General features: G+C 40.5%; 3 protein-coding genes across 3 annotated transcripts; 1 reads left to right on the top strand and 2 right to left on the bottom strand.

The window, feature by feature from the left end:
- Positions 1 to 17: 17 nt before the first annotated feature.
- Positions 18 to 6,371, bottom strand: gtf2h3 (general transcription factor IIH, polypeptide 3). The gene is made up of 13 exons (XM_033620544.2): positions 6,064 to 6,371; positions 5,867 to 5,946; positions 5,665 to 5,771; positions 3,955 to 4,097; positions 2,424 to 2,486; positions 1,956 to 1,985; positions 1,835 to 1,863; positions 1,676 to 1,750; positions 1,534 to 1,587; positions 1,303 to 1,371; positions 1,084 to 1,219; positions 749 to 785; positions 18 to 604 (listed from the first exon to the last, which is right to left on the bottom strand). The coding sequence occupies exons 1-13, from the start codon at positions 6,071 to 6,073 to the stop codon at positions 535 to 537; spliced, it is 903 nt and encodes a 300-aa protein (XP_033476435.1). The 5' UTR covers positions 6,074 to 6,371; the 3' UTR covers positions 18 to 534.
- Positions 6,372 to 8,139: 1,768 nt separating this feature from the next.
- Positions 8,140 to 10,576, bottom strand: LOC117252948 (Rieske domain-containing protein). The gene is made up of 4 exons (XM_033620247.2): positions 10,283 to 10,576; positions 9,227 to 9,478; positions 9,033 to 9,067; positions 8,140 to 8,919 (listed from the first exon to the last, which is right to left on the bottom strand). The coding sequence occupies exons 2-4, from the start codon at positions 9,450 to 9,452 to the stop codon at positions 8,629 to 8,631; spliced, it is 552 nt and encodes a 183-aa protein (XP_033476138.1). The 5' UTR covers positions 9,453 to 9,478; positions 10,283 to 10,576; the 3' UTR covers positions 8,140 to 8,628.
- A 2,883-nt stretch (positions 10,577 to 13,459) lies between these two features.
- On the top strand, positions 13,460 to 26,449 carry LOC117252357 (kinesin-like protein KIF24). Its single transcript, XM_033619164.2, has 14 exons — positions 13,460 to 13,790; positions 13,880 to 14,707; positions 15,008 to 15,170; positions 16,067 to 16,164; positions 16,364 to 16,582; positions 16,803 to 16,890; positions 17,200 to 17,321; positions 17,484 to 17,589; positions 18,169 to 18,240; positions 18,352 to 18,461; positions 20,233 to 22,406; positions 23,279 to 23,363; positions 24,021 to 24,114; positions 24,231 to 26,449. Exons 1-14 carry the CDS (start codon positions 13,645 to 13,647, stop codon positions 24,384 to 24,386), a joined length of 4,461 nt encoding a protein of 1,486 aa, XP_033475055.2. The 5' UTR covers positions 13,460 to 13,644; the 3' UTR covers positions 24,387 to 26,449.
- Positions 26,450 to 26,746: the final 297 nt, after the last annotated feature.

The following is a 26,746-nucleotide window of genomic DNA, read 5'->3' as shown; positions in this document are numbered from 1 at the left end:
AAGCTGTGTGACACACATTTTTAAGAACAAAGTGTTGTTTATTATATAAAAATGTACATCACAAAAATACCAACTTTGTTTTTCAAAAGCAGTAACTCTATTTACACAAAGGCTGAGTGAAATATCTTTACCCAACATCCTGAACAACTTGAAGCTGTCTGCCAGTTTTTTTAAGTCAATGTGAACAAAATAATTAAGCAAATGTCACAAACCTAGGCCAAATGTTTGAGTGTGTTTTAGATGTTTGGAAAACAATTGTTTCTACAAATTAGAAATATTTTGGGGTGGGGTGAACTTGAAACTCCTGAGATGAAACTGGAATTATCGAGTATTATATTATTTTGAGGACATCAAGTTAAGCATCAGCTTCCATGTACATGTAAAGACAGTATTAGTCAACAACATGTTCATATGGCCCCACTGCCTCAAAGACATGTCTAGGATGACACTCAAGCTTGACTCAAACAAAATGGTACAATCTGAATATCAAAAAAGGAAACTAAATTCAACACATTAGTGTAATCTGAGCAAAAATCACATAGGTTGCTTGAGTTTCTTCTTTTTGGGCTTGACTATCTGTGGTAGCTGGATTTTGAAGGCAGTCCTAAAAAGAAAGAGGTTTTAGATGATATAAATGTAGACACAGTGAAGATGAAATCATACTGCATATTTCAGATGTATATCAAGTGTTCAGAGAAGGGGGGGTTTGTAGTAAAGATTTCTGTTACATATATTTTTAAAGACTTACTCGCATGTCGTGCAGATGGGGCTGAAGTTGCAGAATACTTCAAAAGAAGATGAGAAGTTGGTGTTACTGTCACACTATTAAAAAACACTATACTATAGGTGCAATTATAACAAATTATATGTTTCCATCACTGTTATTACTATCTTATTATTTTACTGCTATTATCACTCAGACTTGCGTTTCTCTCTTTCCTTTGTTTCTGTTTGTGCCGTAAGAGCACTTTGGATCAACTTTGTGTTTAAAGTTCTTTATAAATAATTAAAAATAGTCCGTGGGTTCCCTGTATAAAGATTACAGTTACGCATTTGTTTCTTTTAACAGTGAATTAAACTTACTTGACAGACAAACTGAGCACACGTAGCCGATCTCGATCAGGTTTCGGTGGCAGAAACACGCAGCTCTATAGTCCACATGTGCAGGCGGCGGCAGCACCAGCTGTGAGCGCTGCTCAGAGTCAGGCAGGAACACCCACTGTTCAGAAAACACCACCGTCAACACAAAACAACCCCCTTCACAGAAAGATGGGATGAATCTAATCTGTGTTGTATTCTCACCAGAAGGTATTGGGCCAGAGCAACTTTCTGTGGTATCTTGAGGTACAGTCCTCCAGTTATATCACAAGCCTGTAAAACAAACATCTGAAGGTAAAAAACTGGGTATATATACACACTGAATACAAAAAATATAGACAAGATAAAATTAGCTATTTAATATCAATGCATGAGTAGCTTGGTACTTGCTCTCGGGATACAATTTGCAGTATTGTTAAAGTCCTGACAATGTACCTGCTGCAGGAGGCCTGAGTCCGAGTCCAACACACAGGCATCTATCAGGATGTTCTGTTGCAAAACACAAAACAAATTGATTTTCTAATAAATATACATATTATAAGAAAACAGAAAACACAAGCAAGCTCAATCCCTTTACCTGCTTCTGGGCAGCGAAAATGACATTCATGAAGTTCATGTATTGGAGGGCGCAGTCGTCCGCTGCTTTTATCACCTAAACAATACAGTACAGAAACTGTGTTCAAAGTCACAGAATAAAACAAAAAGCACTCGTGAAATGAGACCATTCAGGGCTTACCAATATTCTGGATTTCAAGTCCTGTCCAACTAAATAAGAAAAAAAGAAACGTAAGTATTAAAAAGAAAAACTGAACACATTTAAGAGCATCATTAACTTCACGATAAAATAATTTGATTACCATCAAGGTCTTTTGAGACTCTGTGAATATCTGATATTAAAGGATTAAGAAAAATAAGGAAAACACCTTAACCTTTTTCTCACCCATGCTCACTGCTGTATACAGAAAACAAATGGTGGAAAGTACTATGCAGACATTTATTTCAACTTGATCAGCGAAGGCATCCATTATCTAAGCAAGAGAAAGTCTTAACATACAACACACACTTTATTTTGAAGTGCAGTGAATTTTTGGTACACAGCCTTAATTTTAAAGTGCTATTTCCTGCTATAGACTGAGTAACAGCTATGTGATAGTGACAACAAACTAGCTCGACAACATGGCCGAACACAAGTATGATGCTGAATATATGAAACTCTGTGGACCTTGAACTGATGACTGAGGAGCAATCTGGAGCCTGTGGCTGGACCACATGGGAACCACTGTCATAAATGATAAAACTTTAAAAAGTTTTTATTGAAAGGATACAGCAAAGAGCTTTGGCAAGCGATCCAGCCAACAAAGTATCGGTTGAATTTCCCCTCACTTCAGCTGTAATCACATGAAGACACAGTGTAAATTCCAAGAGCTCACAAACAGCGACAGTAAAAACACTTAAAAAATAAAGTTAGAAATACACTGCCTGGCCAAAAAAAAAGTCGCCACCTGGATTTAACTAAGCAAATAGGTACGAGCCTCCTATTGGATAATTACTGCATGGGCGATTATCTTTCAGCTGGCAACAAGTTATTTAACCCCAACTGGTGCAATGAGTTGCTTCTCATTTCCTAAACAACCATGTCGAAAGACACATCCCGTGGTCGTGGAAAAGATGTTAGTCTGTTTGAGAAGGGTCAAATCATTGGCATGCATCAAGCAGAGAAAACATCTAAGGAGATTGCAGGAACTACTAAAATTGGGTTAAGAACTGTCCAACGCATTATTAAAAACTGGAAGGATAGTGGGGACCCATCGTCTTCGAGGAAGAAATGTGGCCGGAAAAAAATCCTCAGTGATCGTGATCGGCGATCACTTAAACGTTTGGTGAGATCAAATCGAAGAAAAACAACAGTGGAACTCAGGGCTATGTTTAATAGTGAAAGTAAGAGCATTTCCACACGCACAATGCGAAGGGAACTCAAGGGATTGGGACTGAACAGCTGTGTAGCCTTAAGAAAACCACTAATCAGTGAGGCTAACCGGAAAAAAAGGCTTCAATTTGCTAGGGAGCATAAAGATTGGACTCTGGAGCAATGGAAGAAGGTCATGTGGTCTGATGAGTCCAGATTTACCCTGTTCCAGAGTGATGGGCGCATCAGGGTAAGACGAGAGGCAGATGAAGTGATGCACCCATCATGCCTAGTGCCTACTGTACAAGACTGCGGGGGCAGTGTTATGATCTGGGGCTGCTGCAGTTGGTCAGGTCTAGGTTCAGCAACAGTATGTGCTCAAAGAATGAGGTCAGCTGACTACCTGAATATACTGAATGACCAGGTTATTCCATCAATGGATTTTTTCTTCCCTGATGGCACGGGCATATTCCAAGATGACAATGCCAGGATTCATCGGGCTCAAATTGTGAAAGACTGGCTCAGGGAGCGTGAGACATCATTTTCACACATGGATTGGCCACCACAGAGTCCAGACCTTAACCCCATTGAGAATCTTTGGGATGTGCTGGAGAAGGCTTTGCGCAGCGGTCAGACTCTACCATCATCAATGCAAGATCTTGGTGAAAAATTAATGCAACACTGGATGGAAATAAATCTTGTGACATTGCAGAAGCTTATCGAAACAATGCCACAGCGAATGCGTGCCGTAATCAAAGCTAAAGACGGCGGTCCAACGAAATATTAGAGTGTATGACCTTTTTTTTGGTGGTGACTTTTTTTTTGGCCAGGCAGTGTACATCACAATAACAGCAAAGACAGTGACCAAACTTTTTTGCTTTTAGTATGTTGAGAAAGCATATGCACTTTCATCTGCTGTTAGTTTGATTCACACAAAAACACACACTTACTTTTTGACATAAGATTCCTGATCTCTTCAGCGATGAGGTTATTGGCGACTGACAAGAGCTCATATTTTCCATCGCCACTGGAGGATGCATCATCACCACCGCTGTCCCCGCCTCTCCAGCTCTTACTGGGATACAGGAAATGACTGAAATATAGGAAGTTGGAGAGATGTACATGTAAGCAATGACAGGAGCAAAACATTGCATTTATTAAGGCAGTCAGCCCTTCAACTCTGGAAACTGACAGTGGTGGCAGAAGTACTCAGATCCTTACTTAGTAAAAGCACCAGAACAACAGTGTAAAACTGCCCAATTACAAGTAAAAGTGCTGCTTCTGCAAAGAAATGGTTGTGTACATAATATATAAATTATATATAACATCTGATTGTTAATACTGATGCATTCACTTGTCAGTAGCATTTTATTGTTGTAGCAAGGTGAAACTAGTTTTAACCATTTTAAATATTGTCATGTAATGTGAACCTGGGGTACACAACCTAGTGGTCAAGCCCCCTTCACAGGGTTGCAACATAAATGTGGGAGGCAGTGAGATGATTAATGAGGTAGGAAAGAAGAAAAGACAAAGTTTTGCTGCAAAAATATCTGCCCATTTTTTGGACTTTGGACAGAATCTCTCTGTGAAATATTAAATAAAATAATTCATTTATACTGTTTAAAGTTACAGGAAAAGTGCACATTAATGGACATGTCTGTGAATGTGCCAGTTTAGCTTACCAGGTGTAATGACACATGTAATACATCAGAACAGGAACAGCAATCCAGTATATTTGACAAAGCATGTTTCATAAAGACACATTAATATTTTAAAACAGAGACAACAATACATAAAACATAAAAGCAAAGCACACTTCAGATACGGTTACACAGTATGGTTACACACTTGATTGTCTATTAAGATTTTTAATGAATTTTAAATGAACAGTATGTGTCACAGTCTAACTACTATGAACTACTATCAACTATGAATTGATCTAGCTGCAAGAGGGTGACTTCCAGAGCCATGAAAATCATGGGAGTCATGCAGCATGCCACACTCAAGCCTGTCTTTAAGGAAACCATTATCCCCTCAGGCAGATGCTTTAGAGTCCCCCAGGGCAGGCTTAAAAATATAAATATATGTGTGCATGTATATACACATATATTTACTTGTTTGTTTGTTTTTACCTTAACTGTGTAATTTTTATGATGACTGTGTAAAATAGATGTGTTGTGCATTGGGCAGCGTGTAATTTGTTGTTGGCTGATGGCAGTCTGTACATGTACTGTACTGAGTATGAGGATTGTGAATAGTGACATCTCTGTGTATGGACTGTATAAACTTCTAGGGTAAGTTTTAGGGTATGTGGAAATAATACTAATACTAGTAATACCACTAATACCATGGTCACAAATTGTTATATGTTGGTATACTAACATATAACAAGCATTATAACAGCACATAATATATACATTTTGTTTTTGTTTTTTTCTGTTTTACCATTATTATGAAAAAAAAACTATGGGGTCTGTTTAAAAAATTAGCATTGATTGTTGTTATCATAATCCCAAGGCAATAAAAATGCAAAGAATAAAGTAAGATAAGGACATTAAAGGATTAAAATCTCCCCATTAAATGCAGTGGAGTAAAATACTGCAGGTGTCCCTCCAACTTCAGTAAATGTACCTGATTACTTTTCACCACTATAAATTTACCTGTCTTGACAGTGGCTGGCGATGACAGCCAGCTTGTTGGTCCTGGCCATGGCCATGTGGGAGTTCCCCATCACCATCACTGCATCCAGACACTTGGACAGGGTGAGCTGGGCGGAGACAAGAGCACAGCAGGTGTTGTTTAGCCTCAGTCGCATTTAAAAACTACAAAATGAAAACTGTTGATAAGTCGGAGCAGTGCTACCTCTGTCTCACGTTGGGCTTGCTGCCCCCACCATATCGGATTTACATCCACGACGATGACCAGCAGATTGATTTCATCCTCTGAAAACATTTAAGAAATTATTTAACAAGCTAACCAGCACCTCTCTAAAACTTTGAGTGTCCAACACAAAACATGCAAACTGTAAAATAAGTTTATTCTCTGTAAGTCAGACCTACCTGATGCCATTACGGTGGATATTTGTTTGAAACGAAGAGACCAAAAAGTGTTAACTGTTGATGTCCTGCAGGTTTATCTTCTGTTAGCGTCCATTTTGGATCTGAAACGTTACTCACTACGTACAAATAAATGCAGCGTTTCTAGGTCTGGATATAATGGCAGCGTCTAGTTTAGTAAAACTGACATTTATGAAAATTAAGCCAGTTTCGCCATCACATCTGCCACACTGTACAGGCTTTGTGCGTCACCCGGCTGCGACCTGCTATCGTTTCTTCTTCTACGTTCCCTGTTGGCACCACCTTGTCACACTGCTGCCACCTACCGTCTGTTTTACTGTAGCGTACATTCACCACCTACACTTCAAGGCTGCACCCACACAGGTGTTTTCACTTACTTTGCCTGATTAGACCTGATTAGGAGAAGTGATCAGATATTTTACACGAGGATAAGCAGCAATACAACAATGTAAAAATGCTAAATTCCAAAGAAATCATTCTGCATTTAAAAGCTCAGGTACAGAGTATCACTTATAATACTTTACGAAATACCACTTATTCTTGTGTAAATTATCTGTACACTAATCAGGTTAAAGCAGACAAAGGATGTGAAATCACCTTCCTGGATGTACTATGGATGTGTTGCTGACAATTTATCAGCAAAATGCACTTTAGGTCAAGTATTTCTTGTGAAAATAACCCATTACTGTGGTATTATATTAGTGCATTATTGTTACTAATCCCTCCGTTCCTGTTCACACTGTAAACATCCAACTTCGAATATATCTCCAAGTCATGCCACATTCAGAAGTATTTGGATGATACAGCTGTTGTGGCGTGTGTGCGAAGTGGACAGGAGGGTGAGTACAGGGACCAATAAGAACTGCTTCCTCAAGACTAAAGAGATAGTGGCAGACTTCAGAAGATCAAAATCACCCTGCCAGCTCCTGGACAGCAGGCTGGACTGGTTTGTTAATACGGATGGTCTGTACAAGAAGGGGCAGAGCTGCCTCTTCTTCCTCAGGAGGCTCAGATCTTTTGACGTCTGCAAGGATTTGCTGTTCATGTTTTATCAGACTGTAGTGGTGAGTGCCCTGTTTCATGCTTTAGAGGCCGTTTACACGTTGCCGGCTATTTTCATAAACGGACATTTCACCGTCTCCGTTTTCAAAAAGATCTTCGTTTACACTTACCCGTGTATATATACACAAGAGCATGCCAAACCTGTAGGTGGCAGTGTAACGAGAAGCTCAAGCCTTCCATGTATCCATTGTCACCATAGCAACATAGGTCGCACTTTTTACACAGGCGCAAGTTCCGGCGCATACTGTGACGTGAGCTGCCTATAACTCCGTTTAGCTCCGTTTATCTCAGTTTACATGCAAACGCGCAACCGGAGTTTTCCAAAATCTCCACTCTGGCCGGAGTTTTTAGAAAGACTCGTTTTCAGAGGAGAAATCTCCGTTTGCGTGTAAACGAAGGGCACAAACGAAGGAAGATGTCTCCGTTTATCAAAATCACCGTGTACGTGTAAACGGCCTCTTACTGGGAACTGCAGGCTGCACATGGAATAAGCTGCAAGCCATAATGGACAATTTTAACCACCCTCCCCACAACATCCTGGCTGGACAGAGCAGCAGCTCTTGCCACTCTTTGATTGCTCTCATCCCTGGTTTTAAACTCTTTTTTTATGCATATTTATATTTATTTGTTGTCTGTAATTGTTGTGTTTGATCTATATGTGAGCTGCTGGATACCTGAATTTATCCAAGGGGAATAAAGTATCTTCTATTCTATTACAATAATGTGAAAGTAGCATTTTACTTCTGCACCTCAACCTACTGTGCACAGCTTTGACTACTTTATATTGGGTAGTTTAATATATAACAATGCATCACATTTTACAAGCTGACTTTTTGGTTGTAAAATCAGCAAAGTAATAATTACCTACTATCTGTGTTCAAAAGAATTCAGCTGTGTTGACAAATGACACAACAGCCTCATAATATTTCTCATATCATTTACCATGACAATGGGACATAAAAAACAATCATATTTTTCTCCAAAAAATAAACAGTATATTTGTACACCATTTAATAATTAAAAAGCACAACATTCTGTAGCAGCTCCAGTTCAGTGTCAAAAACTGCAAAAGCCGGTATTAGAATGACCTAAAGTAATTTCATACAATAAATGTGAGACATTTCTACATAACTCCAGCTGATTCGATCACTGTCTTCAGTAATGCCGTGTTTTCTGATCTTGCTGGAACAAACTGTGTCCATCAGAGCGAGAGCACAGTCCCAAAGAGTCTATGTAAACATAATAAAACTCAAACATCCATAGTGAAATGACACACATCCTACAACCGCTGTTTATATGTCCTATATTCATCTTACTACGATCATTCATACATGATTGTCAGATATTGTCCTCACTATCCTAGACTGGCTCATATAAATTTTACAGGCGTACTGGCTCACACACATATTACAAGTTTTTTAGTAACAACTAATTGTGATAAACAAATGTTCAAGGTTTCCACACTGTTCTTCCTGAAGTGTCAAGTTAATTCCTGGGTTTGGCTTTTGGCTGGGCCTTCAGTAAACCAGTCCTATATTTCTCAGTCTGGTAGACATCTGACTCGATGGGCTCGCTGCAGTCGTTCAGTGTTACGTACACATTCCCGTCAACCTCAGTGACCTTGTGAATCCTCTGTTTGACACCCTTGGAGCGCCAGTGTGTCCTCAGGGGTCTGGCTGTAGGATCATCCACAGCTTGGTAAAGGCCTTCCCCTTCTGCCAGTGTGATCTTGTACTTGTGCCACGGACACACGATACACAACCGCCCATTGAACTCCTGATGGTGACACAGCATAGAGGTGTTACAGAGCAAAGACAGCTGCAGCTACAGTGGACGTCATTAAACAGCCATTTTACAGCAACTTTTAGAGAAAACAGTCGGCAACTTACCTCGATGTCTCCATACTGCAATGCACCACCTGAATCTGTAAGATAAAAATCAAGTGTCATTAATAGGATAATGAATGTCAACATCTTTGTAAATGTTTCAACAGGAATAAAACACTAAAGATGAGGACAGGTTTTACATTTATAGTTTCACTCATTATGTCCACACCAACAATGCCCACACACACAGAGCTTACGGTAGCAGCGCACGTCCATTGCATGAAGCTGCCCCTGGTGGTGCAGGACCAGCACATCTCTGCATCCATTCACAGTCTTGGTCATGCGCCCAGCCTTGACAATGTCCTCCTTCTTCCCGATGAAGTGGGAGGCAGGGGGAGGTGAGGAGGAGGAGGAGGAGAAGGAAGAGGGAGGGGGAGAGGAGGAAGAAGAGGAGGTCTGAGAAGTCTCCTCCTCAGAAGACATGTCGCTCACTTCTTACGGCAGGTTTCCTGGTATGAATAAGAATAATTTTAGCTTTGAAGACATGATGATAGTAAAATAGATAGTAATGAATGTTGTTTTTATGCAGACTCAATTCACATTAGTTAACTCGCAATGCAATTCACATGAAAAGCACAAGGCACAGGCATTGTCATTCCTCCATCTTTTTCTTTTACTTTGACATAATGTTTCTTTGTGGGTTGGCTTGAATCAATCAAGAAATTATTCAAGAAAACGAGCTGGCCCTTGAAGGTTTAAAATTTCAAGTTTCACCCCTAACTGATCATCACAATATATCTCTGTCACTGAACCAGGATAAGATGTTGACCTGTGAATCTCAATCAGTTATATATTGACGAACACGTTGCTGCATGTGTTCCAGATAGTGCCGAACACTATGCAAAACAGTGGATCTATTATTTAATCAGAAAGAAATGTGAGACAGTGACTGAGACTAAAGAGAAGTCAGTGTCAGTGCCGCAGAGAGAGAAGAGACGAAATATAAACACCAAAAAACTTGAAAATGTTATTTATTCATCAGAGTCTGTCTGGTTTAAACTCCTGTAACCTGCAATCTCTCTTTCCTCCCCAATCAAAATGTTTCCCTTCTCACTGAAAGCTGGTATTTTCGAAGAATTATGTAGGTGATACATAATGTGACACGTTATTCAGCACAGAAGATCAATAATTAATTCATGAAATTAACACACACCATAAGCCATTCACAAGGAGTAGCAGCTCCTCTTTAATCCGGCTTCTACGCGTTTATGATAAACATTAACACCATATTTCTAAGCATTAAATCAACCTACCTTTTATTATGCTGCCAGTTTCCATCTCTCACCTCTGAGTTCTGTAGTTAGTTGCCATGGCAGTCTTCCTCATCTGGTAGCCTGGCAACTGGTTGCTGATAATTTTGGCTCCATGTCCAGCGCGTGACAAGACACTTTATCTCGTTAAAATTACACATACAAACGACCTAGGGCTTTATCTGTATAAAACCGGCCGGCTTTATTTATTTGGACATGAATGAAAATATAAAATACTAAGCAAACTTCGTCAGAGTTTCAGGTAAGTCATTATTGGGCTGAGCTGAGGAAGTGCCAGTGTTGTGTGTTACGTCTAATGTCGTCCCCAGTGAAACACAGGCCGATGAACGAGATTCCGCGGCGTCATTTCACTTTATGACTTAACAATATTTAAGTTAAGTAAGCAAAACTAATATAAGTAGTTTCATTTTAAAAGTCTCTTCTTTAAAGAAGAAAATTCGTCGTTATAGTCATGATCAAATGTTTGTTAAAATCCCTGCTATCAACTGTAAAACGCTGGAGTGGAGATTTGGGTCCCAACTGGATGATGAGATGTGGAGAAAAATGTTGTTAAATGCAAAGAAAATGACATGTTCTGACAAATCCTATGAGACTCAATATAAGATTAGTCACAGACTGCATGTAACCCCAGCTGTTCAATGTAAATATGATCCCTCATGCTTATCATTATTTGGGAAATGTAAAAATAGCTGTGGCACTTATAATTATCTCATGTGGTCGTGCCCCCAAAATGTAATTTTCTGGCTGTCAGTCCAAAGAGTGATTGAGAAAATATTTCGGATTGATATACCTGTAAATCCACATCATTTTGTTCTGGGATAAAATTACAGCTATGAATGTAGGTACAGCTTTGTGTGCTGCATGCATTACAATTTTACAAAAATGGTTGGATGAAGAGCCTCCTGACATTAAGATGTGGTATGTAAAACATGCCCATCTTACCACTGGAGAGATTATCACATGTGCTAAGAGGAACTCTGAAGGTTTTTGTAAGAGACTGGGCCCCGATTTCAATATAGGCTACTTGAAAGACGTATGGTGGTATCAGATATAACAGAACATTTTCATGTGTTATAATAATATTGAAAGAAAAAAAAATCATGGGGTAAACCATTTTGTCAACTACTCTCTACACTATATTAGCTAAACATTGTGTAAAATAACTCAAAGTAATAACAATAAAAAAAACATGTTTATCATTAATAAAGCCAGTAAATATATCTCCACCAGTACTCAACGTAGCTCTCCAAACAGTGTGATGTAAAGACAGTAGGGCAAATGTCCTAATGGTTTAGTCTGAGCAGGCTTTTTGTCTCAGCAGGTTTGCTGGTGGGCATTAAGCCCTCTGAGGGATTATCTCTCTGTTGTCCTGCACTGAGTGTAATGTGACCGGCTGTCCCTCTGATATTCTGCTTTTATTTCTGATATAATTTCTTAAACTTTCTGCCACCTGTAGGGCATAACCTACCAGTCATGACCTGTCTGCACTGGAGTTGTGCTGAACCACAGCGGGAAAAGAAAGCGCCCTCCCCAAACTGTTTTCGTCGCCATGGAAACCTACTGTGTGTACGGAAATAGTGATACTACTCAAGCTAGCAACTTTGTGAAAAATTAATGCATTGTGCTAGTTCAGTTTGCTGTTTAGATAAACCGTACTCATTTGTTTTTTGTTGCTAAAACTCTGAAGGGATTCAGGTAAGTTTTCCATTTATTCTTAAGATTTTGAGAAACTTTACAGCTTCATAGTTAGTCATACAAAGCATGTATAACAAATATTTCCTAGGCGCAGGCATCTAGTCATGTAAAATAACGTATCGTGTTTCTTTCGATGTGGCAGTAATCTTAAAACCACAACATATTTCCTTTACTGTGAGGTGTGGGTTTGTTCTAATAACAGACCGCCCCTGCAATAGACTGGAGACAACAACTCCTTTAGTTCATGCTCTGAGGCTAAGCTGGCCTGACTGTAATATAAATGAAAATAAAATAAAATATATGAAAATTAAATTAAATTAAATTAAATTAAATTAAATAGAATAAAGTACTATAAAATAAAATAAAAATAAAATGAAATTAAAGTAAATTATAATAAATTAAATTATAATAATAATAATGATAATAAAAATGGAATTGTATTGTGAATAAGGTTAAGGAAGTGTCCTTCACAATTATTTATAAATATTACCCTGCCAATCACTACACGCAGAAATACAAAAAAGACATGAACACAAACTGCTCTGTCTGTAATTAACATTCTGAAACGGTTTCACACCTTTTCTGGCATTGTTCTCACACCAAGAAATTCTGCAAGGACTTTTGCAGATTTATCATGGACCATATCTCTAAGACTTTACATTATTATGGGGAAAATGTGATGTGTGCTTTCTTTAAAAAATGAAGACAGAACCTTTTATTATAATTAACTTGGTAATGATTGTGGCAAAGTATTTTATCCATAAATGTAAGTTTAGCAATGATAAACCTCATATTGGTGTTTTTCTGAATGATGTTGAACACTGCATGAAACTGATCCTCAATTTCGACCAACAAAAAGGCTGTTAAGACACTTGACATTTGTATGTCTTATAATATCTTTGTGTAGTGTGATCCCCCTGGCTTTCTGTTACTGTTGTGTATACTCTGAACTGTATACTGAGTCCTATTTACACTGCGTTGCTTAAATAATGATTTAAAAAAACTGTAATATAAACTGCATGTCAGGTTCTCTTAGTGTAATTCAATTCACAGAATTAACAGTTGCTGACACTCAAATCCCAGCACGTGTTCACTGTAGGGACAGGGGCACAGCCTGAAGGAAACATAGACCTCTCAAAGTGTGCTGTTTCATGAACACAGTAACCAACAGCACCCTCACCTTAAGCATGCATATGATAAGGATCTCATCCAAATGCCATGTGGCAGTGTTGCTGCAGCTGCCAGCCAATCTACTGTAGAAGTCAAATAAGCAACAGTTGCATGTCTGTGTCAGCTATATTTATAATATTTGTTACAGCGCAGAAATGTGTGACATGACTGCTCCGTGCTGCCCCAGCTCCATCCTGACCAAGTGTCAGATTTCAGCATCATACCAGTGTCGTGTGCTTTGCCTGCCACCACAACTGTGCAGTGTGGTAGTTATGACACAGTGACCGACTCAACTATTGGCCATCAGTCTCTGACAGGAATCACTGAGGGAGAGAAAACAACAAGGACATGCTGTTTTGGATAAGGCAGTGTGGTTGCAGTAGGGAGCTTGTGTAGTGACGACTCAAGCTTGTAGTTGTTTTTAGATATTTTCTGTGCACGGTCATTTCTTGCACACCTTTGCTTTGTGTTACCCACTGATGGAGAGACTAAAGCGACATGTCTGCCACTCCCAGGGCAGGTGGAGTGAAGTAAGAGAAAAAGAGCGGGAAAAGGAAGGGGAGGAAATGTCACTCTGCCTGTATGAGTGTCTGAAGGCCGTTGGGCTGCAGCGTCACTATGCCAGGTAAGCTCACTCACATTACCTCCAAATTCACACTTGCCCTGTCCCCTCCTCCTCTGACCATCTGTCTCCCTCCGTCTCCTGTCCTTCAGGTTTACCTCAGTGGGTGTTCATCGTGCAGCCCACCTCTCAGCACTGACCATGGAGGACTATCCCATCCTGGGAATCCGCTCTATGGAGGACAGGACACGACTCTTCCATCTGATCCAGATGGTCAAAACTCTTGATCTTGAATATGAGGATGGTGATGATGATTATGATGCTGATGAAGACTGCGCTGTAGCAGATAATAGCTTTACTTATGATGATGTGTATGATGATGATGATCAGAAGGGTGCTGTTGTGAGTAAGCTAAGTACAACCAGTTTTTCTAAACCATCAAGCGTTCGCAGGCGGCTTGATTTCAGTTCTGAAACCACTGATCACCACCTGAAGCTATCGTCTCCTCCAGAAGGCACTGTTCATGTCTACGCAAGTCATAACAGAAATAATGAGCCAGGCCAGGGCAAAGGCTCAGCCGTAGCTCTGCAGCTTGACACTGGAAGTGCTGTGGTATGTGGCTGCAAAGGGAAGAACAACCACAGACTGGATGTCCATAGTCATCAATCTGATCATCATACAGGAGCAAACACAGAGCCAAAAACATTTGAAGGATACTCCATGTACACCTCTCCTGCTAGATTATCACCAAAGTGTGTCAAACCAAAACCCAGGCCTGCAACAGGGGCGTCAAATAGGTTTGGCAACAAACCAGTTGGGCACAAAGATGGAAAACGAATCTCTAGGAAGGAAAAACTCATCACAGAAATTAACAATAACATGGCTACTGAACACAAGCCAACACCTGTTTATGAATCAAAGACAACAGCCGGCTACAACTACGGACTACCGCTGAGTTCCCCTCCTGCTCCAAACAAAAAGTGAGTGGCAGTGGTTTGTGTTGTGCTCATTGGTAACTCCCTACTGGCAAAGTCATATCTTGGTGACGACAGCTACAGTATGTTAAATACATTTTTTGAACATGAAAGACTTTCAGAAAATATTATAAAGAATTCAAATAGCTACAGCACATTGAGGCAAGGTTTCCTATGCATGCACGTCTTTGTTTCTCTTTAAATGATAGTTTGCATAAAGTTTGCATATGTGCATTATTTCCTTTGAACATGATCGTCCTGATTTTGATTGTCTGTGATTGCTTTGTGTGTGTGTGTGTTTTGCAGGCAACCAGAAGGGCAGCGGATCACTGTGTGTGTGAGGAAAAGACCTCTGACATGCACTGAGTGCCGGAGAGGAGAGGCAGATGTTGTAACAACTCCAAGTGGAGAGAGTGTGATTGTACATGAAGGCAAAGAGGCTGTGGATCTCACACAGTACATACTACAGGTACATATGATATCCAGAGAGGAGACAATGATAAATCAATGTTTTGTCATATACTGTAGGTAAAACTAAAGATAGCAGTGTGTCCAAATATTTTTCCATGTTAACGTGTCTAAATAACTAAGGGAGACAAGAATTTTTTAAATTGGTCCAGTATTGACAGAGAGGGCTGCAGCCTGAAGCAGCAAACCAGGCTACAATGAAAATACACAGGGCATTTGACACTGTCAGTTTATATCCACTAAAAGTGCTCGTTTTGCCACTGACAGGCTCAGACTGGTGTCTTTAAGTGTCTGACAACATTACAGAAAAGAGCCTATAGAGAAATAAATGTTTTCCTTTACCATTTGCTTGATCTGGACTGTTTTTTATCGTGTGTTGCCAAGACTTGTTCAAGGAGAAGATATCTAGTGAGAGGTGACTTGTTACGGGAAGATAACGGTGGAAACGTTAGCGAGACTTGGAGAGAGTGCCAGGAAGAATGTGTTGGACTGGAGGACAGTAAGTGTAGCCTAGTGTTATCTAAACGATTTTCACTGTCATGTCTGAATATTTAGCTGATTTCTACAATGTAGAAAAGTCTGGAAGATTTCAGAATGAGACTTTTTGTTGAGCGAGCCTTTGTTACACACAACAACAAACAGACATGATCAACTGAAAGGTAAAGAAAAACATTTTATTTGTAGGCTCTTTTCTATAATGTTGTCAGACACAATAACAATCTGAGCCTGTCAAAACAAGCACTTCACTGGATGTAGAATGATGGTGCTAAATGCCCCGTGTGTTTCCAGTGTAACCTTTTTGCTGCTCCCAGGTGCAGCCCTCTTGCTCAATACTGGACCAGTTTCAAGAACTGTTGTCTCCATTAGTCACCTAGACACGCTCTTATGTCCCTGCAGCACAAGTTCTACTTCGATCAGGTTTTTGGGGAAGAGAGCTCCAACGAGGAGGTGTATCTAAGAACGGCATATCCTCTGGTGCAACACATGCTCAATGGGTAGGTCAGCATTGATGTAGTTGTATTTATGGAGGTGTTTATATTGTCATACTACCATAATTTCTATTCATACACCTAAAGTCCAACTGAGTCAGCTCTGATGCTTGAAATACATGCTTGTAGGTAGTTTTTCCTTCATGTGTCTGTGAATCTATGATCCTTACAACTATCTTAATTTGTGTTGTGTGTGCATCCACAGAGGCAAGGCCACCTGCTTTGCATATGGCCAGACAGGTGCAGGGAAGACTCACACAATGCTGGGTTCACCCTCTGGGAGACCAGGGTTGTATTCACTGGCAGTCCGGGACATTTTTGCTCTCCTCTCCACCACACACACGCACCCACCCTTGATGGTGTATGTCAGTTTCTTTGAAATCTACTGTGGTCAGCTGTATGACCTGTTGGACCACAGAAAAAGGTGTGTGTGTGTGTGTGTGTTTTGTTGTGTTAAAGAAAAGATAACCAGATAGCAATTGATCAAAAAAATGCCCCAGTTTCCGATAGGGACAGTTTATCTTTTGATAACGTCATCATCAAAGTGAGCCTCTTCACACTTAAATTCATGATAAACCTTGACTGTTTTTCATTCTCCATTTCTTCTCCCTCTTAATCTCTTTTTTTCTTTCTTCCATCATAAGGTTGTTTGCCAGGGAAGATGGACAGAAGGTGGTTCACATTGTTGGGCTGCGTGATGTCAGAGTGGACTCAGTTAGCTCACTGCTGGAGGTTTGCCCCTGTCTTGAAAATGTCCTCATGTCTACACTATGTAGTCAGGAACTGGTGCTCCCATAAGCTTTCCAACCTTTAGAACATATTAATATTTCAAGTCCAACATTAACTCTATCTAGCACCTCAGGTTGTGCTTACATCCTCACAGACCAACAGCAGACTCTTGAGTACCGTAAATACTCAAATATTACCCAACAAGAAAAAGAATCCACGCTTTTCTATGTTTTAAGTGACAACGACAATCTCTTTGAACAGTCTGTCTCTGTCCCTTTTCTCCCTCCTGTATTCTTCATTGCCCTTACAAAGGTGATTTCACAGGGTACAGAAGAGCGAACACAAGGGGTGAGTGGAGTGAATCCGCTCTCCTCTCGTTCCCATGCCTTGCTTCAGATTCAGCTAAGAGGTCCGAACCAGCAGATTGCTGGCAGGTGAGTGACAAAGTTGTTTTTTTTTTTTTTTAATCAAATTGAAGGCTTATTGTGGTGTATGATGGGTTTGTCTTTTCTCCTTAAAGCACAGCTAGGGTTATTGTGCAGTACAGTAGCATTGGTGTGAAATAACTGAGTGTAGAATGTTGGGTGTGTCTGCAGAATGTGGTTTGTGGACCTGGCAGGAAGTGAGAGGGCATCAGATACCAAAGAACCAGATAGGCAGAGTCGTATGGAGGGAGCTGAGATTAACCAGAGTCTGTTGGCTGTAAGCTACACACACTTACACTTACACTTAAGCTTACACACAAACACATTCTTGTACTTCTATTTTTGTGAGGACCTTCATTGGCCTAATGCATTCCCTAGCACTTCACCATAATCTTAACCATCACAACTCATATTTCTCACAACACATTTCTTTTCTTTTTCTCTATCTCCCTCTTTTTTTCCATGTTTCTAACAAGATCTCCTTGAAACCAACATCATATCAAACAGTTGCAGTAGATTAAAGAATTATACTCACATCAACGATCCGCCTTCAACCATCCAGAGACCCTGGAGAAATGGAGTACTTTGTTTAAGAAATAACATCCCGCTGTCTTACCTGTAAAGTGGCCCAACCAACCCTCTATTTTATACACATTTTAGGCTGATTTTAACTGGGCTCTTAACAACCATTTTGGTATTATTTGAGGAGCATCTTGAGGTTTTTGTAACACTTATGGCCCTTGTGAGCCTGTGACCTAAACCTAATTCTAACCTGAACCCTAAAACCAAGTCTTAACCCTCCCAAATGTCCTCATTCTGTTGCTAAAATACTTGTTTAAACTTGTTTTTTTCTCAGCTTAAAGAATGTATCCGGTCCCTTGATCAAGAGCAGTCGCACACACCTTTCAGACAAAGCAAACTTACTCAGGTACTTAGACTTGCAACTTCCTGGTTCTGCTATAGATGTCATGGCTGATTTTTTGGTCCAATTTGATTATTTAACTCTCTTGTTCTTTGGACTACATTGTTCTCTTTCTAGGTTTTGAAAGACTCATTTGTTGGTGACTCAATGACATGCATGATTGCCAACATTTCACCTGGTCACTTAGCAACTGAACATACGCTGAATACACTGAGATACGCCGACCGGTAAGTGTGTGTGGGATATGTCCGGGCAGCTAAACTGCCAGGACGCTATTGTAATCCTAAATATTCTTCTTCTTCTTCTTCTTCTTCTTTCTTCTCCTGAGGAAATCATACTTCCCATGGGTGAAAACTCACCAAACTTTGCACAAAGGTCCAGTCTCATGCCAGATATCCTCAGTTGTAAACTCAAGCCAATAGTCCTGATGGTGGCGCTACAGCAAGTGTCTAAAGTTCAAACTTTGAAAATTCATAACAAATCAACCATATGTGCTACAACTTCACAACTTTCATCAAAATGTAGCCCCAATACTGAAGAAACTTTTGTACATTTAAACCTATTAAAAATTATGCTCAATTGACACCAAACTTGCTACAGAGCATCTTCAGACTGTCCTACAAAAACTATGTTTCTCAGATGTTTGATTTATCAAAAATTGAGCCTACAGTGCATCAAAATGTTTGACTGTAAACGGTACTGTAAACATATACATGCAAATTCTTGCTAAATAAATCTTCAATGTTCATGAAAAAATGACAAAATTCTAGAGTCATGGTAGATGATGTGTGGCAAATTTCAGAATTTTATCTCAAAAACTGAATTTTTGACAGCATTTTGAATTTTGCTCTAATGTGGACAATTGGAGTCAATGCAAAAATGGCAATTTAAACATCAGTTTTTCACTTATGGAGCAAATCAATCATTGTTACAAACAAATTACCAACATCTCCATGTTGTCTAGATGCAATATGTGTATTTTCAGATTTTTGTCTTAATAACTGAATTTTTTTTACAGTGGTTTCAAATCTGCCTTTCCATGCACGGATGGCTGCTTGTGAATGGCTTACTCAATTTGTGAAGCCACTGTTGAGTTGCTACTTGCCATTTAGCTCAGAGCGGTAGATGACCGTCTTAGGTTCCAGGGGTTGTGGATTCCAGCCTCAACTGGTGCAGAATCCACATTGTAATATAATCATCTTCTTGTGCTCCAGCTTATTGCTTAAAATTGCCTGAGCGTGACTGATCACTGTGCAGCATCTTCAAGTCTTCTTCCTGCTAGAAAATCTGCCTTCTCATGCTTGAAAATAAACCAAACTTTGCACAAAGATCCAGTGTCAATACTTCAGTGTGAAACCTTCTGAGGCTTCTCACTTTGCCATAGCTCAACTAGTTAAACATCAGTTTTTCACTTATGAAGCAAATAAATCATTATTAAAATAAATTACCAACATCTCCATGCTGTCTAGATGCAATATGTGTATTTTCAGATTTTTGTTTCGATAACTGAATTTTTTTTACAGTGGTTTGAAATCTGCTTTTCCATGCATGGACGGCTGCTAAACCTGCACATTTGGCTTAGTCAGTTTGTGAAGCTACACATGAATTGTCACTGACTAATTAGCTCAGTGAGATAGAAATTGATTCTTAGACTTAGAGATTGTGAATTCAAGCCTCAGGTGATGCAAAAGGCAGATTGTGTTGCTAAATGTCTTCCAATTCTTCTGCTCGTTGCTCAGAATTGCCTAAAAATGCCCGGACCCGACCCATCACTGCGCAGCAGCTATAATATGGATTTAAAGTTGCTGGGAAGATTTTTTCTAAGCCATAATGGGAGACTTAAAGTAGCATAGTGATTTAAAATGCAGTTTCTTTTTTTTTATCTTGCTCCAAGTGAAGACAGTTATTTTTAATTCTATTTTAAATTAATATCCAGGTCTGTAGAAACAATGACCCCTGACTGCTATCTGAGATGTTACATATCTTGATTTTCCATAGGGTGAAGGAGTTAAAGGGACAGGGAGGACTCAGAGGAGGAAGAAGGGGCAAAACAACCGCCTCCCCCAAACGTAACCTGTCCAACAGCAGCAGCAGCAGCAGCAGCAGCAGTGGAGGCAACAGTCTGGGCACCCGAGGGAAAAGCCCCCCTAAAAAGCCAAAGTTAGGGAGACAAAGAGAGGATTTTGGCCCCACCACACCTACCATGAGATTGGCCACGGGGGGCACAATTCTCTGCTCCACACCTAAAAACATTAGATGGGAAGAGGAAACAAGTGCAAGCGCAATGAAGGAGATTGGACTTGAACACATTACACCAGTCAGAAGTTTGCTGGGGACAGGTGAAAAGAGGGAGAAAGCAGATGGGAGGGAAGGTCGAAGAAGAGAAAGGTATGGAATAACTGACAGGGTTGGTCACTCAGTTGGTGACCAAAATGTTTCGGCTGGGCTGGTCTTGGGACAAGCAGATGAGCAGCTTCACTTGTGGGAGGTACAGAGGGAATCTGGATTCGACCACAGAGAGAAAGAGAATCAGCAAAGCCCTTTAAAAGGGGGAGGAAACAAGGAAAGACGACCGATAGAACAGAGAAGACAAGTGGAAAGCAGTAGGAACACATGGACTGAAGTAAGAGAAAAAGATTTACCAAAGGCTAATGAGAAAGATAAGGAGAGGGAGAGGCATCTGAGATGGTATCACCAGCAGCTGCAGCAGTCCATGCCCTCACCAGATTCTTCATCTGTTAATCTCTTCTCACCCTCTACATGTCTGTCTTTTTCTTCCTCTAATCAGGCCTCTCTCTCTTCCTCTGTCTCTCCATCTTCAAGTTCTCCTTTCCAACACTCCTCTAACCTCTCAGTTTCTGCACTTACGTCTCATGGTTTGACAGAGGTTTTAGATGCATACAGAGCCAGGGTTGAGGTTAGGGCTGAGGGTAACAGAGGACAGTTGTCTGTGTTCCCCAGTGGAGAGATTGGCTTACAAAATGAACCCTCTCCGAGCTGCAGTAAAAATAAGGATAAGCTGGGTCATGGTGAGTCAGGCAGTGTTGGTGACCTTTGGAGGGAGGGAACAGATGAAAGAATCAGACAAAACAGAGATAGAAATGAGAAGAGCAGGTCACTAAAGGTAACAGTGGAAGAAGAGTTAAGGAGGAAGGAGTGGAGACCAGCTGGAATGGGAGGAGGAGGAGAAGAGAGGAGGTGTGCTTGGGTGGCAACAATCCAGACAAAGGGGGCAGATAGGATGACAGGTGCAATACCAGCTGATGCAGAGGCATTAATGTCCAACAACTGTGACTCAGAGGAGAGGAGAGAAGAGAGCGAGGAAGAACTACATGCCTCAGATGCCCCAGTTGATGGAGTGTGGAGTAATGAGGAGCGAGAAGGAGCTGATGGCTACAGCTTACTGTCAACCCACAGCGACAGCCTCTTTAACCACCCTCCTGCTGAGTCATCCCATCGACGTGCTCCAGCAGAACGACCCCTCTCCCCAGCCTGTGAACATACCAGCATGCCCCTTACCCCTAATAAACCCAGTAATCTCTCCCTTAAATTAAAAGATACCAGATGCACCTCAAACATCCTGCATCTGCCGTTGCAAAATGCTCAACAGGGAGTGCCATCAAGCAGCTGCATAGAGAAGCAAGCATGGTTTGTTGCTCATGCCAATAGGTCATGCACACTACCTCTCTCTACTCCCATTACAAAGTATGGATGTAAATTACCTGCTGAGCCCCCTAACACATTATCTGAAAGCCCAGCTTTCACTCAGGTACACAGCCATCGAGAGGTCGAAGCCGAAATATCTGTTTTACCTCAAGAAGAAACTGCAGATTCTCTTAGTTGCGTCATGGACCCTCTCAGTGTCTCCTTGCTTCAGGTGACCCAACAGGTTGCAACAGCCTCTTTCCTCCAAGGGGAACAGAGCAACTCCTCATTCTGTCCACTTGTAAGAGGAGGAGATAACAGAAGGAAAGTGGAAAAAGAGCATCTCACATGTGCAGAGATGGCGGGAAAAGTTGTAGTGGACAAGGACGAAGAATTGCGGCTGTCATTTTTGGAGCTGCCACAAGCGAAGACCCAGCACCCTCCTGCCTCTAACATCATGACAGCTACAGATCACACTGAGCGAGGAAAAGACATGTGTTGTGCCACATATGATCACTGTGAAATAGGTGAGTGAGATTTCTGTGTGTGTGTGTGTGTGTGTGTGTGTAGTGCTTAAAGGAATACATAACCCACACAAGGATCATTTGTGTGTCAGTTACTCAACCTGTGTTACGTTGAATTCGTAAAGAAAACAGTGTTTTTCTTGCATGCCTCCACAGTGAACGAAGAATCCAAAAACAGAAAATTCTTGATGTGTTTGAGAAGTACTGAGCATACGATGGGATAAATGAGACTTGGATTATACTGAACAAGTTGTGTGACTATTTGTAGACTGATGTTTTGATATAGTTTTGCTGTATTTAAACATGATCCCCTGTGACTTTAATTCATCAAGAAATTTCTCTGTGTTTGGGTCCTTTGTTCATCGTGGAGGCATGTGAGACAAACAGTGTCCTCACAAATTCAATGCAACACACGGGTGAGTAAATTATACAAAAATCATCTTTTTTTGGAGAAGCATTCCTTAAGAGCTGCTAAATGAACACTTGTCCAGGTATGATGAAGCCTCCTATTCCTGAGGTTACAATGGTCCCTCTCCATGACCAAGAGAACAATCAGAAACCCCAAACTACACCAGCTATTGAAGTCCTGGTCAACAAAACCCCTGCATGCCCATTTAAACCCACTATATGTGCTTCTTTGCAAACTTCTGTCATGCAGTCCATCTCATCCAGTGTCCACCCAGCTTGTACAATCTAATAACAAGCGCCATAGAGCATCCACCCAATATGCCCAACAAACTTGCCTTTTCCATTTTGGCACACAGTCAGAGTATGTCTTGGGGTAGTTGAACACAGTGCCAAAGCAGTGCCACACATAGTACTTTCAAACCATTCCCGCAACTCAAACATCTTGTCCCAACCAAACATCCCTACAGAATCAAACCATGAAGAGAGCACCAGCAATCAGCAAATCAGACCCAAGATCCATCTGTCTACACTGGAAGACATGGATCGCAACCAGTAAGTACCAAGAATGTTACAATTTTGTTCACACAATTATCCTAAATGAGCATTTGAGAATCCAGTGCACATTAAAAAGAGACACAGCTAGTATTACTACAGCTGCAGATACTGATAAAACCCAACTGTGTTTGGGTAATATGGAAATCTAGTTGCATTTTATTTCTACAGACATGATACAGAAATCATACAGACCTCTTTGGTGACAGATTTAGAAAACCTGCTGTATATTTTTGAGCAATCACAACCTAGAGCAGTGGTTCCCAACTGGTCCAGCAACGGGGTCCAGATTTCACTTTAGTCATTAGTCCAAGGTCCTAACAGTTTAATCTATTCAGCGTCATACTTGTGTTTGGCCGTATTGTTGAGCTAGTTTGCTCTCTCTGTCGAGTAGCTGTCCATTAATACCTCACTCTACAGCAGGAAACCACACTTCAAAATATTTTTTTGCTGGAAATTCACTGCACTTTTAAAAAAGTGTGTGTGTGGGTTTTTTTTTTTACAAACCTGACATGTTTGCGAGTCACTTGCGGTCAATTCAGAATGGAACTGTGACCCACTTTTGGACTGTGAACAACCAGTTAGAAACCACTGACCAAGAGGTTATTAGTTTGAATAAAACATCTCTGTCTTTATTCTTATCCAATCCAACTTCAGATGGCGTGTTGTCCAGGCCCACTGGGAGCAGCTGGAAGAGATGGAAGCTTTATGTCGTAAAGAGGGGACGCTTCTGTGCCAGCAACCTAATATGGTCAGAATATATCGCAGCCACATTTGATAGCACCTTCCTTTTTGTACACTACAGTACATTTGAAATTGATAACACATTTTTGTCTCTCCTCACTCTCTGTCCCTCTATTTAAACAGACATTTGAGGAGTATGTCCACAAACTGGAGGATATCATGGAGAGAAAGGCTCGGTGTGTCCACAGCATGCTAGCTCAGCTACAGCCATATCTCAAGCCCAGTCTTTCTAAACAACCACACAACCAAGGGAAAGATAATCATGATCCAATTACTTGAATTAGCTGCACTAAGCAGGAGTGTTTGCTAAGTGCAGCCGATACACTGAAGAAATTACATAGAAAGCTGTGTTGTTCATGAGTGCACAATATATTTTTCACCGACAGCACTAACTATAGTATGAGTCAGTATGTGTGGGGTTATTGATTTTTTTCTCTTAGATCATCAGTCCTGCTACATGCTAATTCAGATGAGTATGGCAGATGATGATATTTATTTAGTTTATTGAATTATAATTTATTAAGTCCATCTTAAGGTGGAGATCTGTTACATTACTGTGATACTGGAAAATAAGTTATTTTAAAAGCTGCTATTTATGTACTGTTTTCATATCTTTTCAATGAAACCTGATCCAGCAGGGCTGTTCTTTTGCAAGGCCAGTCTTAATCCAATCTTGAGAGTTTCTCCTGGTACCAGACTGATTATTGTACCTCAGTTTTAGTCTAGCTTATTTTTCTTGGTTAAAAAAAAAACAATCTTGAGGTTTTTCCATGAAAATCCCATCATATGATCTTTTTGAGACTTCACTTTAGGATTGGATTTAATTAGCGCCTTCAGTGTCCCTGGTTTAAGTGTAATCTTAATCTTTGTTTTACCTGCACCCCACCAGACTCTTTCTGGACAAATGCCAGCCCATTCTGATTAGGACTGATCTTCTGTTAGCTATGGGCTTTGCTAAAACTCAGACTCTGAAGTAATGATACACTGAACCAAGCTGTACAACTGATATTTTGCCACCCCACTAAAAACTTGAGCTCAGGTTGTCTACTGAACTGTTTACTTAGCAGGTGGCAAACTGTTTTCTGGTGCTATTTTCTATTGCATTTTTGTTAGAGCAATGAGGCTATTTGATGTGTTTGGGTTTTCTACTTGTTTTTCAAACATGGTTTAAGATTTAATTAAATTTGCTTGTTGATCAGCTAATATGTTCTGTGTTTTGAAATATTTATTTCAGGCAGTAGGCCTAGGTGATTTGATGATTATTTCCTCAATGAGAAGTGAGCAGATATCCTCTGAAGACCTGGCAATTCATATTTGTCCCCCTATCGGGACATGACACTGAGGTCTTGATCATAAATACCATGCATGCAGTCTATTTGACTCCTGATATACAGTGAAAAGGACATCCTGGGCTTTCTAGAGATGAAACACACAGTTTGATTTATGTGAGTCTTAACTGTTTTGTCATAAGATTTCAAAACTCTATGTTAATTTTAAGCCTTTCAAAGTACACATTTTAACATGTCCTTTGTGGGGGATAGTGGAACTTGCTTCATTTCATCTTTAACCATTTTCCATACCTTAGAGAGCCTGAGGAACAAACTGACACCCAGCACCAATTGTGAATCAGAAGTGACACGTAAATGAGGACTCTGACCTTTTAGCGATCTAGCAAAGATTCAAGAAAGGGTAAATAAAAATTTAGAGAAGAGAATTTAATTTTTATAATGTAAATGGGCTCCGGAGCATGAGATAGATCAGCGGTTTGGTGTGTCGTTGCTGGACCATTGTGGTGAAGAGGGAGCTGAGCTGGAAGGCCAAGCTTTTGATTTAGGGGTCCATCTACGTCCCAACCCTCACCTATTGTCATGAGTTCTGGGTAGTGACTGAAAGAATGAGATCAGGGATACAAGTGGCTGAAATGAGTTTCTTTTGTGTGGTGGCTGGGCTCAGCCTTAGAGATAAAGTGAGGAGCTCGGACATCTGGAGAGAGCTCGGAGTAGAGCCGCTGCTCCTTGGCGCCGAAAGGGGTCGGCTGAGGTGGTTCGGACATCTGATCAGGATGCTTCCTCGGCGCCTCCCGTTGGAGGTGTTTCAGGCATGTCCCACTGGTTGGAGGCCTTGGGGCAGACCCAGAACACGCTGGAGGGATTACATATCTCATCTGGCCTGGGAACACCTCGGGGTCCCCCAGGAGGAGCTGGAAATGTTGCTAGGGAGAGGGACATCTGGGGTGCTTTGCTTGGCCCTGTTGCCCCCACGACCCTGCCTTGGATTAGCGGATGAAAGTGGATGAATGGAATGTAAATGTCATGTAGTGAAATGTATGTTGTGTAAGTGTAAGACTGACCCCATGTCCAATACAAAGGACATGTTATAAAACATTAATAAATAACATTTCTTTTTAAAAAAAAAACTCTGTGATTCGATTCATACATCCCAATTACTAGCCTACTGTATACAAATAAAATGAAAAACTAAATATCCAAACATATAACCTATATTGTTTTTACCCACGTCTTTTGACCAATTCAAATTGCGTTTTATACTGAAAATGGCCTTTATATTCTATTACACAGAGAGCATGACTAAGAGGGAAGCAAGCGTCAGCCAATTTAGTGAATCACTTCTTCTGGTGT

This window comes from Epinephelus lanceolatus, chromosome 9 (assembly GCF_041903045.1).
Source record: "Epinephelus lanceolatus isolate andai-2023 chromosome 9, ASM4190304v1, whole genome shotgun sequence".
In the NCBI taxonomy this organism is placed as follows: domain Eukaryota; kingdom Metazoa; phylum Chordata; class Actinopteri; order Perciformes; family Serranidae; genus Epinephelus; species Epinephelus lanceolatus.
Note: the sequence above shows the minus strand (reverse complement) of the source record. Positions and strands in the feature narration are given on the sequence as shown.